The 14,347-nt window shown below is 44.5% G+C and overlaps 1 protein-coding gene across 1 annotated transcript in view; it reads right to left on the bottom strand.

The window, feature by feature from the left end:
* FGF14 (fibroblast growth factor 14) overlaps nucleotides 1-11,998 on the bottom strand; it is a 600,726-nt gene extending 588,728 nt beyond the window's left edge. The window contains exon 1 of the mRNA XM_032402670.1: nucleotides 10,957-11,998. Within this exon, the coding sequence (XP_032258561.1) occupies nucleotides 10,957-11,164 (208 nt within the window). The 5' untranslated portion in view covers nucleotides 11,165-11,998. The remainder of the gene's footprint in view (nucleotides 1-10,956) is intronic.
* Nucleotides 11,999-14,347: the final 2,349 nt, after the last annotated feature.

Raw genomic sequence — 14,347 nt, 5'->3', positions numbered from 1 at the left:
GGACCTGAAGACAGCTGCTAAAGATTCTGGGGATGGCTTCTAGAAGCAGGTGAAGGTACCCAGAAAGCTATTTTATTTGTTGCCTCTCCGACTACTCTGGTAAGCTTCTCTCTGATCAAGTTCTGCTTGTTTTGCATTCTGAGCTCCTCAAGTTTGTTCACCTTATTCCTTCCAGGTGAAAAGCTGGGGTGTGAGAGCCTTCAGGTTTTCACAGTGAGACTTTAGTGAACCACAACATTTAGGTTTGTGGCCAAACTCATGTACAAGGTAAGCACCTTTGTGGGGAGTCCTTACAAGTCTCAGGAACTGTGCAAGCAGCCAGCAACAGTAAGTCTGGTTGAATTATGATGGGTTATTTCAAGAGAAAATAATGGTTACCCCTCAATCTAAAGAAAGCAAGATGGCAGCCACTGGGGGGGACAGGATTCATAAAGCTTCAAGGTAAGTCCACAGCACAAACTGCTAGGAAACTTGGGGAAAGGAAGTAAGACAAGAAATTCAGACTTTTCTGACCAATGACACATCAAAATCTAAGTAGGTGCAAGTTGGACTATTAAAAGCCATTAGGGTATCCACCACTATAAAGACATTTTCTTGTGAAAGGAATAACAGATCTATTCCTAATGGGGATCTCAGAAGCCAAAACCACAGAATTGGTGGGCATGGGTCAAACACCTAAAAGCTCTTGGAGTGTTCAACACCTAACTGGAAGACTCCCATGCTAGGGTGAGTTGATCACAGAATGGGTTAGATCGACACTAAGCCACGTGCTAACCTCAAGAAAACTTCTGTGTAACAAGGCACACTGTAAAACACCACAAAATCCCCAACCCAATGGTACATCCCTCTTAGGTATTAATTCGGCTCTCAGAGACCCAAAGCTTCACTAAAGAAATGGGATCCTCAAGTTCCAAAGAATTAAGTGTGCCATCTTCCAGCACAAATGTTTATGACTAAGGACTGTGGTCCCTGAAGTTGTAGGTATCTACAAAAATGGCCAAATCTGACTAAGACAACCTAGATTTAAAATGGCCTTTATGGGGAATATTCTTTTTTTTTTTAAGATTTCATTTATTTATTTGACAGATAGATACATAGCGAGAGAGGGAACACAAGCAGGGGGAGTGGGAGAGGGAGAAGCAGGCTTCCCGCGGAGCAGGGAGCCCGACGCGGGGCTCGATCCCAGGACCCTGGGATCATGACCTGAGCCGAAAGCAGACGCTTAACGACTGAGCCACCCAGGCGCCCCTATGGGGAATATTCTAATTAGACAAGATCATTCATTTAAAAAGTGAACTTGAAAGTAAGTGTTCCCAGATCAAACAAACAGAATAGTATGCCTATTTTAACTGGCATGCAGAAGCCTTTGAAAGGCTTCAAAAATAGCTTCATGGAAAGATTTATTGCAAAAGACTAAAAAAAAAATCAAGGACACAAGAGGTACCTAAAACAAAAGACTGTAAGAATTAAATGACTTCTACTACTCCCTTCTACCCTCCTTGACCTCAGTACTCACTAATCCTCTATCTGTACTGCCTTTCCACTCTAAATAGACTACATGACCATAAACAAAAGTCTGCCTATATCCAGATTATAATGGCCTATATCCAGAGGCCCCTGTATCTACCACCACTTGGGCCCCTTTCAGGGTTGATGGGACTCCAAGGGATTCTCCAGTAAACTGCTACCAGTATTCCCTTAAACAGCCAAAGGGAAATTAAAATAAAATCAATAAAAAAAACTTTGCCAAATTCTGGTAGATACCTCAGCGTCACTCTCTACTTCAAACCCCACTCACTCTGGAGCCTTGGAGAAGGGATCAGGGGAACACTGACAGAAGCCAGGGAAGGGGGAAGATTCTTACCAGAATCAGCTGTCCTGGATCTCTGTCTGTAGTGCCTGGTCAAGAGAGGAAGGTAAAATTTCATGTTATCCCTTCCTTTTCAAGATGCATTGGATATTGATCCTTTATCTCCCAAGGACAGCTATTGCCTTCTTATTTATCTCCTTTTGTGTCCTGAGAACTTGGCTTGGCAACCACCAGGTTGGGGGCCCTCAAAATATAGCCAGACAGAAGTGGAGGTTGCACTCCATTTGTGGCCAGTGTCCTACAGACTGTTGCAAGCTCTAAGGGAATTGTGTGAGTCTTGATTTTGGTTATCTTTGGGAGTGGCTCTAGATCTTGGGAGAGCAGTATCTTTTGCAACTTCTTTGGGAATGCCTCTCCCATCCAAAAGATTGTTCAATAACTTCCAGGAATATTTACTGTTTGTCCCAGCTAAAACCTGACAAGATATTCAAAAGGACTTTTTTATGTTTAGAAGTTTGCTGATATTGGAGGCTGATATTCAGAACCTCATGAAAACTTTTTTTTAGGCCTATCTGCTAAGCTAAATGAAACTATGTACCCAAATGGAAAGAAAAATATTCCAAAGACAAATAGCTCTATATCTAGAAGACAGGAATCTTTTGATTTCCATCTTAGCTGAAGATCTTCTCCCTGACCTAAAGAAGCAAATAGAAGATAATGTAGTTGGATGGTCAACCCTTTGAAGTCACACAGTTGCAACCCAATTCTTCAAGGAATTAAAAAGAACTGTCCTTGTCTTATAAATTCAGTCTTTACAAGAACAGAAATGCAGCTCTAAAAGCAATTCAAAACCCATCTATCATTTTCATCAATCCCCAAACCTGCCCTGCTGATCTATAAAAACTTGTAGCTATTGTAAAATTTTGGATTTAGGAAACAAATCCTCATTGGAGGAGCTTGCATTCTTTCCTTGTGCCTTTGAGGTGTAAATGTTCTACCCAGTCTTCTCTAGGAACTGAAGGAAATCTGTTTGAAAAGCAAACTTCAGGAGGTAATTCTCATCAGAAGGAAGAAAATAAAGAAAAGTGGGGGAAGCTATTTGGAAACTAGGCCAATGAAAAATCTTTAAAAAGTGTAAAGCCATCTGAACAGGTCACCTTAACTTATTCCATCAATTTGGATCCAGCTGTTTTTTTATAAGCTAGTGAGTTTTGCATTACTGTATCCTCAAAATAGCCTTTTTCAATTTCTAAATTTACAGTGAAGTTTTCTCTAAGATTCAAAATGCCTGTGATTCTGCCCAGTAGCCCAAAGAGGACAGAAGCCCGTTGAGAGAGGTTCCTCCCCCCAACATGTTTAGAGGCTGTAGGAAAGGGCATCTGGAGAACGTAATGGTTAGGACGGAATGCAGGCTGTTTCAGCACCGACCACACAACTCTATAAAACGCCCGAAGAGCTCTTGGTAGTGTCACCAGTAAATTACAAAGTTTCTTCCTCCCAGGCTCAAAGCTGCTGTGTCTACAATTCACAACCAGCTCCTGGACCAGTCTCTTCCTCCACCGTGAAGGAGCGGCCACACTTCCAAGAGGGGCAGGTCAGTCATGATCCCTACAGTGGCCCTCCATCTCTCATAGTCTCTGATTTTAGAATACGATTTAGATACACTCAGCCTAGTCCAGGACGGGTACAGGAAAACGGGGAGAGCTCGCGTAGAGCCCGGACTGGGTGGAGGCTTACAGAAGCCTGGAACATGGGGGCTGAGGCTGACCTGAGGTTATCCTAACATGGCGGCCGAGGAAACTGAGGCCGAGAGAACGCAGGAGCCCGCCCCGGCTCTTCCGGGAGCCAGTGGGGAAGCCGAGAGTCCCGCTCGGCTCATCTTCTGCCGGTGCTGTGCTGGGGTGCGATGCCCGCCAGTCAGCTCTCTCCTCCGGCCAAGGCCCTGTGCCTCCGGGCCCAGCGGCGCGTAGAGGGGCAGCGGGGGGAGGCGGCCACCTGTGGGCCAGGACCAGACTCTTTGCGCAGCCCTCCGGCCGGTGCTCACAGCGCCCCTGCGTGGACGCCGGCCGAGTGGCCCGCAAACGCGCCACCTCAGGACCCGGGCCCTGCCCGCGCTCCAGGGCGCCCCAGCACGGGCTTCGGGTCGCCCTGGTTTCCATAGCAACGGATGTACAAGCCGCCGGTCCCCAGAGACGCCCCAGGGTCAGAGGTCATCTCTGTGACAACGGAAGCTTCCCGCGCTACGGCGGCTCGGACGGGCCGTTTCCGCCGCATTGCGATGCGGAGCCCCCCGCGCTCCTGGGCGAGGAGCGCGTGGTGGCGGGTCCCGGAGGCTCGGGCCGCGCGTCACACCAGGAGGAACACGGTGCTTGGTCTGCGTGACCCCTGTCTTCGGACTCAGTTAGGCAGACTCCGAAGCCGACTTCGGCCAGGACGCCCCGAGGGGCCCGGTTCCTGGGAGCAGATCCGAGTCGCGGAGTGGCCGGCTCGCGGTTTGCAGAAAACGGTGGCACGCGGCTCTGGAGAGCAGGGACGCTGACTCTGCCGTGCATTCTGCCAGACCTTGTCCCTGACACGCTCCGCGCCTCCCAGCCCGAGGCCACGGCGCCCCGGCGCCCTCCTCCTTTGACGGCGGCTCCAGAAAGGAGAAGCCAAATAGACCAGTGTGGTGGTGGGATGTGCAAGGAGCTACCGAGTTTGAAGATGGCTGCTTTGAAACTGAAAAGAATAAAATATTAAGGGCGGGGGGGGGGGGGCACCTCCTTTCACAGCAACTGAACTAGAGGCTGGTTAGGTGCTGTCCCCTCAAGAGCAAAACTATGCCACAAAGGAGATTCCCAGTGACCATCTTCAGATAGAGGAGTTCAGTAAAGAGGAACAATTTACTCGACTGTTTTTGTGAAACGTCTTCCTTTTTAAGGAGAAGCGAATTTAAGATTAGCAAAGAAAAGGAAGGGGACTCTTGCAGGGGGAACCTAATGGTGCCCTCACATTCGCTCTTCAAAGGCTGAGAGGACCAGAAGGGGAGCCTGCGATTGGCTCTTGAGCTTATATTTTTGAGTGAGGCCTCAAGTTTTGAGATTTTTAGAAAGAGGGTATTATAAAATGTGGGCCTAGGGAATGTCAGCTAACCGAGTTTCAGGATGCGTTATCATGGCAGGATGAAGAGCTAGGAGTCCACTAACAACTTTTTCCTTCTCTCTGTTTTATCGTTAAGAAACCAAATTCTTGGTTGGCACTGTTGGAAAGGAGTAAGCATTAAGTGAACTTAAGCTACTGTAATTTATGATACCTGCAGTTACATACCCACAGTTAACTTTCACAAAGAATCCTATTTTCACTATTAATTCACTTAATAAAAATGTACTGAAAACCTGCTACGTATCATAACTAAAGTTTTTGTCAGGGAACAATGATAAAGGCAATAGTGCCCAACAATTGTTGGGTGACTTTCTTAGATAGTTTAGTAGATTAGATAAACAAAAGCTTCAGTTTCCCCGTGAAACATGTCAACATTACGCCTCCCTTTTGCCTTCGCAAGACCCTAAGAATTCCTTCTTTCAACTTCCCTTTTGTCATCCTACCTGACATCTGACCAAAGCAGAAAGTTAGTTTGAAGCAACTAGAGAAATACACAGGAAAAACACCAGGACACTCCTTGGCCCTTAAAAAGCAGAGTAGCAAAAACATTAGTGCATCTCTAGAGGCCTATGGAGGAACCGAGAAGGCTCCCTCAGAAAATTCCCTGCCCTTCAGTGCTCAGGTTCAGCTCTTACAACTAAATCTGGTATGTGATGAACAAATGGAAACCTTAAAGAACAGAGACTATGGCACTGAGCCGGTAAAAGTGTCGGTACTATTTCCCTGACCCACAGTCTCTCCTGGAGGTGATCCTAAGGTGAAGCTCAAAGGTTTTATTAAGAATATACACACCACAATGCAATGTCTGGTTTAAAACTTAATAGAGGAGGGAAAAAAATCTTAATAGAGAAGCTTTAAATGTACTGTTAAATTCCAACTGTCTCGCCTTAAGGCATAAGAAACTATTTTGAATAAATGCTTCCATTTTGAGACATCTACATGGTATTTATAGGAGGATTATGAGTCAATTGAGTGAGTTATGATGCCAAAATGTACAAAGGAGTGAAAACTTTGATTGTTGTCCTTGTTGCCATATGTATAAAAACACCACAAAAGTCCCCAATGTCTGTGTTGCTAAAACATGGAAGACTGGGTTTGAACATTTTTAAAGAAATGGTTTCATGTGGGAAATGTTAAATATAGTATAAAATTACCTTTAGCGCCTTCTGAAAGCAATTTTTGAAAATTTGAACAAATATCTCAGTTTTAGATGCTGTCTAAGATGAGAACAGGCTGGATATGGGTACAGCCAAAGTCATCCTCATTAAAACCAAGTTTAGATTATCATGCATTGGATTTCACACTTGTTAACTTGGATATTATTTCAAAAAAGAAAAATCCACTCTCCCAACAAGTCAATACTTGGAAACCTATCTAAAATGCTGTCCTTTGGTTCATGAAGTGCCACTGTTCTGTAAACTCATTTTGCTACTTCAGTAACTAAAGCCTGTTGGATGGAGTCCAAGGCCAGCTCTGATTACATGGAATCCCACTCTAAAGGCAAGCATGTCAGTAGGAGAAGAACCTCACACCTGTTAGGTGTTCTAGCCATGTAGTCTGAACTTGCTGTCTCCACTGGGTACATGCTCAGTGTTTAGAAATGCAGAGGTTGTGGCCCATACGTGGCTCACCCAGCTCTACAGGAACCCAGGATGAGTTGGCAGACTGAGAAGGGGAAGGAGTAAAAAATGCTTACTTCCTTTTTTCTTCTGTCTCTCCCTATTTTCCCACTTCTAAAATGCCATGACAGCCCTACATGTAAAGCAAGTAGTTTTAAAAGGATAACATATATTTAAATGAGTAACAGAGGCGTACCAGATGTTTTGGGCACCTAAAACAGCTTCAGTGAAAGGCAAAAGCAAAGCTGAAAGACACCAAAACAAGTAGGAAATAGAAAGTGACGATGAGTTCTACCAAGCCCTGCTTGTTTCATCTCCAAGTTATATGGCGGAGAGAAAGACTGAGTTCAGAAAAGGAGACCCTCTGGGCCACGAGTTTTGGGATTTTCTAAATGTGCTCTGTTGAACTCGGTCTAGATGAGTTTTGGGATTTTCTAAATGTGCTCTGTTGAACTCGGTCTAGGACTTCTGCTTCGTACCCTCCCTTCCACTCTCACTGCTCAATAAAATTATCTTTGATTACAACTTATCTTAAATTCTGTGCTTTCCAAAACCCTATCGAGCCAAGAAAGTTTGGGGGTCTCGTGAGTGTGGTTCAATGGGTGTATATATTCGAGGCTCTGTGGCTTCCTTTGCTTGCTGTAGATGATGTGTCTGAAGAGATATCCATGACATGACCTTAGTGTTTCCCTTTATCGTGGAATTTTTTTTTTTCCAACCACATTTCTTAGCAACTGTCACTCAAAGTCTAGTGACCTAGATTAGTACCAAACTGGCCTGTGATACACATTGGTCAGTCCAAACTATCATTGCTGGTTTAAAGAAACATATCAAGCCCTCCTCCAGGCTAAATAAGTGCCTTGGACTTAGTATTCCCTATCTAATGATTTGCCAAAAATACAATCACCTTGCATGACTCATAAATGAAAGCTGAAGCAGGTAACATTTATTCTAAACATACAGCTACTGCTCTACTAGGAAAATAGGGGATAGTAGGACATTTAAGCATGCATGTGTTCTCTGCTAATAGTTGTATTGTGAGATACTGGACAGTTTCTATGAAGATGGTAGATTTACTTTATATGTAGGATTTCCAAGCTATTGCAATTTATTTTAAAAAGCATACATTGTGTAAGTATGTTCTTCATGTTCTTTTCCAATTAAATTTTACATAAAAACAACTACAAAAAAAGGTTAAATTAATACCTCTTATTTAAATGCTATTAACTTTTGGGTAGATAAATAACTTTGTCCTTAAGTTCATGACTCTATTATCTACTTATTTTCACACCAACATAACTATATAGCAGTGCCCTAAAAGTCCTCCCAGGAGCCTTGACCAAACTACCCATACTTGTTGACAATTTAAAAATTAAGAATAATCAGTAATTTATTCTATAACTTGCAAAGATTGAGAAGAATTATTAATCTAAGAAGGCTTCACACCAAATTCATGATCCTACTACTGGTACTTGGAGGTATTCTGCCAAGCTTCTTCGTTTGAAACCAGTTAATTGTCCTCATTTTAGATTTAAGATAACATAATAGGTAGTAGTCAATCTGTTCTTTCTGGTTTTAACAGTTAAGAAGATTTTAGTCTTTGTTTTATTTTAATTACCCAATTAACTTCTTGGTTATACTGCTATCTTGGGATCAAAAACCTGCAAATGATTTTAGGCTTCATGCTAATAGCAGAAGGAGAATGGAACCTACCAAGTACAATCCAGAAAAGGAATGGCTAAGCATGGATTTGATTTGAGTTCAAAAAGCAAAACTTTTAGAAGATGAGATAGTGTGACACATTAATGTCACATATTTTAAATAATTTACAAATACTCCCATTTCCAGGTTGGAACTCTAACTTCTGGCAATCTAAGACTACACTATCCCGTTAGAATAGTTGGTGATGTTGTCAGACACGCTTTGAATTAACCCATCAATTCACACTCAAGTACTTTAACATTCATAAGCTGCAAAATAAATTACTCTAAAAATAATTTGTCATTTGACACCTTCCAAAATGCCTTGAAAGGAAAAAAAATCTACTTTATTCTAGAGAGATGCAAGTGGGTGGGGTGGGGGAGGTGTAATAAAAATATCTTGCACCGTGTGTGTAGGGGGGGAATTAGTGTTTCCAGTAAAACTGCTTACAAAAAAAATTATAAAAGAATTTTTTTCCCATTCTCCAGTACTATAGAGGGACTGACTTTAAGGTCCCTAAACAAATGGCCGAGTCTTAAAAAAAAAAAAAAAAAAATGCTTTTACAGTATTCCTCTCTCCGAAGGGAGCTAAATCCACAGGACACGAGAAGGCTTCAAAACCCACTATTTTTACTGCCTGAAGGCGCAAGCCCTCCCTCCCAAGAGCAGCCCTTGGCTTGTCCCACTTGGGTAACTCTTGCAAAAAGGCTCTTCACATTAACTTGAGAGACAGTAGTGTTGCAGCTCTAGGTATCACCAAAACATCAGCAGGTGTTGGGCTCCATGCGGGGTTGGGGTACACCTCACAGTTGAATTAGAAATGGGGTGGTAAGGTGACAATACCGCTTTCTCCTTGGGCAATGCTCAGGTTGGTGGTTATCAGTTCAGAGTTGCTAAACGCTGAGGAGTTGAGAGAGAGAAGGGTAAAAGGACAGGGAATGGAGGAGGTCGGTGAGAAGGGAGGGAGAGGGAGAGGAGGGAACAGAGGGCGACGGTGAGAAAGGGGTAGAGCTACAGCACAGGGATGAGAATTCCAGGGCAGAGGCACGGAGCCCGCTGCAGCGCGGCGCCCGCGGGCAGCCAGAGACTTCTTTCTCCCAGAGCCTCCCCAGCTCCCTAAAAGGCCCAGCTGGGGCAACTGCCCAGGCGTCTTCCGCCCGCACGCGAGCATCTGCCCTTTCGGACGGTCTAACAACTCGCAGTTTCCCTACTCCTGCAGCAGTGGGGGCCTCACAGGGTGCTCAGCCTCCATCCCCAACACCTCCATCCCCGCCCACCCACCACTCCTCCTCCTCCTCCTCCTCCTCCCGCTCTGGCTCCGGGCACCCGCAGACGGCAGCCGCCTCGGAGAGAGCCGCCCCAGCTACGCTGCATTTGCAAGATTCGGAGGCAGGGAGGCAGCAGCCACTTGCTGCCCGGCCGCTGGGGCTGGGGATGCCAGCGCAGCCCCCGGCGGAGCTCCGGGTGTCAGGGCGGCCGCGGGGAGCCATGATCTACTACACCGCAGTGCCGGCGTCAGGAGCCTCCAGCGCCGGTCGGCCACTGCGGGACGCCCGCGGCCCCGCCCCCGCCCCCCAACGCAGCCCCAGACACAAAACACCCGGCCCCCGGGCCCTCCCCAGCCTGAACTGAACCCGGGGACGCCACACACCCCCGCTGCCGGCGCGCGCGGCTCCCAGACTGGCTGTGCCCAGCCTCCTCGTCGGCGCGCCGCCGCCGCCACGCAGCCCTCCGGCCTGGCCTCCCCCAGTTGCTCGCCCACAGCTTCGCGGCCGTCCCCCAAACGCCTCAGATTGGGATACCGGGAAGTGAACCTCCGGGACTCGACTCCCCGAATCACCTGCATTTGCATTTCTTATATAATGCACTGCAAGTTTCCCGGTTGGAGCCTTTGAAATAGGGGCGCATGATTACCGAAGCCTGAAGCTGGAACCCACTGCCCGGCTCATCCCACCCGCGGGACTCGGGCGCAGGGTTTTGACACTGCTTTTTCCAAGGGGGGGGGGTTAAATTGCATATATTGGAGGGGGCTGGGCTTGCCTTCTCCGTCTGGGGTTCCCCCAGGCATAAGCCCAGCTCAAGTATTCCCAGTGGCAGGAGGTGTCGGAGGCAGACGGGGGAATGAGTTAATACTCGTGCACGGAGAGCTAGACGGGGGAGGGAGGCGGGGGCTGACGGAGGAGCGGGGCCGCGAGGAAGAGGGCCTCTTTTACTTTGGTAAGGGTGATGGGGTGGCGAATATTGTGCAAGCTAATCAGAAAGTCTAGAGCAGGTCCTCGGCACCGAGCTACGTCCCTGAACCTGCTGCAGAAGTAGAGAGAGCTCGCGGTTCTTTCTCTTCGCAACTACGGAACCTTCAGCTGCCTCGGGCAAAACCTTAAGCCACAGCCCTTCAATATTCCACCGAACATAGGCAACCAAATACATAAAAAAAAAAAAAAGTTTCCTCCTCCCTCCTAGTGATGGATTGTGTCACAGCCAAGAGATGCTGATAATGGTTTTCGGGCTCAGAGACGCCGATCCAGCTGTTACTTGTTTATCCATCAACACCTCTATATGCAACACTGTCCTGGTTCCTTTTCTGTTTCCCCTGCCTTCCTGCATAGCAGAACTGCAGATCTAGCTCAATGAGCAACAGACAGGTTATTATGAGGAAAAACATAACACGATGCATGTTTTGCTTACCAGTTGGGTTCTTGTTTTTCTTAAGACTCTTGCCACAAAGACACTGCAGCATATGCGTTCCTTTGCTGAAAATGTTCCAAAGAAACCACATTGATTTGGGCGAAAAGCAATCCAGCAGCTTAGACACCCTGAGAAAGAAGAGATCCTTGTGGTTGCATAATAATAATTTGAAATCAGTTCTCCTGAAGAGGGGCACCGGTTTTACCATAGGAAAAACGATAATATTCCGGATCTTCTCCCAGTTTTTTCCCCTCACGTGGTATATTTCTTTGAGACTTCTCAGTGATTGTTTTTTTTCGGCCAGGGTGAATGATTTATCCCCCTCGATCACCACTGGATTATTACCAAAGGGTTGGAAAAAAAATCCTTTTTCAGCATGAAGCCAAACAAAAAAGCAAAGAAATCCCAACAGAGACCAGAACTAATCAGAGAGAACAGTAATGCACAAAAGATCCCCAAAGAGAAAACCATAGCCTTTTACTTGATCGCTATGAGGATGGGTGGGTCTGCAGAAGGCAAAGCAGGATTCATCTCACTGAGAGAAGACTGCCATTGTGTAGCCCCTAGGAGAGAAGGAAAAAAAAAAAAAAAAAGAAAAGGGAAAGAAAGAAAGAAAGAAAGAAGAAAAAAAAAGAAAAAGAAAAAAAAAAAAAACACCAGCACACACACACACACCAATACCACCTCCGAGATCGAGTCTGACAGCCGAAGACAGAGCCTCCCTTCTCCCAGTGTCGGGTTTTTTTGTTTTTTGTTTTTTTAATAATCAATCGCCAGTGCTCAGTGGGATCGGATTGAACCTGCAGTTCTCAATCACCACGAAGAAAAGATGCAAATCCAGGTGCCCCCTCCCCTGGTCAGGCTGGTAGTAGGTAGAGAGCGCCACAGATCCCCTTCCTCCTTCCCGTCACTCTCCCAGTTTCCAACAACGGTGAGCATGAGGAAAATCTCCCCTCCGGATTCCTCGCCCAGCCTCGGATGTGAGTTACAGGCATTAGAGGGAGGAGGAGGAGGAGTTGAAGTTTGCATTGAAAAGACTGGCTTTCCATGACGTAGCCACGTGCTTTCAGACCCGTCACCAGTGAGATGCTTCAACCCGCCCGGGGAGGGCAGTGTCACTGCAGTCTTTCCTCTACTTTCTCCCTGGAAGTCCCCCATCGCCGGCACCCCAGCCCTAGCCCCAGCCCCGGACCCTCTCCCCGCTCTGCCCAGAATGAGCCCGCGGGCTGCTTGCTCCTGGAGCCATTTAACAGAGCCTTGTGTTAAAAGTGAATTTTGAAAAGGAAAATTAACAATGATAATGAGTAAATCTTAGAAAATAGGTGAGAGGGAAGGGGTTTGAAGAGAAACAGTAGTTTATGACCACCCCTCACAGCCAAAATGAGCTCCACCTTACTTACATTTGCAAAAACAGCATAGAAAGCCTCTAAAACATTAAGGAAAACTCAAGTCCCTTTGGTTCTTATTATTTGAATTCTACTTAAAGTGCTGTTTGAAAACTATAGACTAGGCATATAACAAATATGTACTTAAGAAACAGCCTGTTAAAAAAACAACCACTAAAATCTAGGTGGCAAACTATATTTTGGTTGAGAGGGTCATATGAGAAAAGTTAACGCCTTTTCTAGACAGACAATCCATTATCTTCCAAAATAATTTTTTTAACAGAAAGCTTTCTGTTTAGATTACACCTTATTCATTGCTTGTTTCCACAACATTAATTGAACTAACATTAAATTCCCCTTCGTTGCCTCCTCATCTACACTAACATAAAACCATGTCACCTGCCACCACCACCTGACCTAACAAAACGGACAAATTTTCTATTTCACCAGGATATAACCCAGCTTCCTACTTCCTCAGAAAATCAAAAGATTTAAGGCAGGACTAAAGATTTTGTCTTATTTGGGGAAAAAATACAATGTATAAAATATACAAACTAGTACACAGAATAATATCACGATCTCCAGAATACTCATGACTCAAATTAATGAATATTAGCATTTCAACATATTTGTGACCTGAGCATTTCAGAAAAGTAAAATAGACCTCTCTCACTCTTGTTAAGTAAATGAATTAAAGTTATGCCAATTTATTTCCATTTTATGGAAAACTGACATAAAATTTTTAACTAATTTAAAAATATGTTCTTAGGGGATGCCTGGGTGGCTCAGTCAGTTAAGCAGCTGCCTCCGGCTCAGGTCATGATCCCAGGGTCCTGAGATTGAGCCCCACATCGGGCTCTGTACTCAGTGGGGAGTCTGCCTCTCCCTCTCCCCCTGCTCCTTCTCTCTCTCAAATAAATAAATAAATAAAATATTTTTAAAAATAAAAATATGTTTTTAGAAGCTCCATTTTAATTCCAAAAAATTAAAATCTCAAAATGCCTCTACTGCATGGGGTATCAAACTATTTTAAAAACAAAGAGCTGTTGATTTGTTGTTGAGGATTGAGTAAAGAAATTGACTTTAAAAACATTAACCCCTTGACTAGCAGTTATCAAAAAATAAAAACTGTAGTAACTTTCCCACTGCTAGAGTTTTCTAATATCTGAGATGAGATGTCAAAATTTGCATCCAATATCCAGAACCCTTTTGGGAAACATTAGTCAATTTCAGGTAAGATAGAAAAAGAATCTAAAACAAATAAATTCTTTAATAAACTGGAAAGTTAAATAGTGATGCCCTCAATGTGCCAAAAAGTCATGTCATAAAGCTCAAGGAAATTACCAAGATTAATGGCAGTGTAAATAAAGTTTGGGAAGTAAAGAAAGAGGGAATACTAAGAGTCTATAAAATTAATGCCAAATGACTTAGGAGATGCAGTCTGGAAAAAAATGAACAGAATTCCTTTTTGGAAGAGGAAAAAAGGGATAGCATTGCCAAATAATTAGGAAAGCATTTTTTATATTAATCATCAGGGACGAATACCGTATGCTGCTTCTATAACATTCTGGTGTCCTGTCGTGGGTTCCAGAATATCCCAATATGGACAGATGCCAGAGAAACAGTTGAATCAAAAATATTCTCCCATCAAGTTCTTCTGAATTCACATAGCTCTAAGGTTCTATAAAAGCTTGTTGAGTTCCCTGAGGTATTTCACAAGTAGAGTAAAATCTGGGGAGATGTTCTGTAATTATTGAAACTTTTTACATGCTAAGCTTGTGTAAAAAGAACACTTCTCATACTGGTTTTTCTTGCATTTCCAAATTGGACTCTCTTCTTTACATTGTGACCATGAATTTGATCCCTCCTCAAATAAAGATTTACTGCCAGAAAGCTATGGTTTGTTTTGCTATATATTGGTGGAAATTATTACATCTTTGTCCTATCACCTAAGGAACAACACAAAAGGTCATTAACTGTGACTACTATTTATTGAGAATCTATTA

This window comes from Phoca vitulina, unplaced genomic scaffold (assembly GCF_004348235.1).
Source record: "Phoca vitulina isolate PV1807 unplaced genomic scaffold, GSC_HSeal_1.0 scaffold5, whole genome shotgun sequence".
Classification (NCBI taxonomy): domain Eukaryota; kingdom Metazoa; phylum Chordata; class Mammalia; order Carnivora; family Phocidae; genus Phoca; species Phoca vitulina.
Note: the sequence above shows the minus strand (reverse complement) of the source record. Positions and strands in the feature narration are given on the sequence as shown.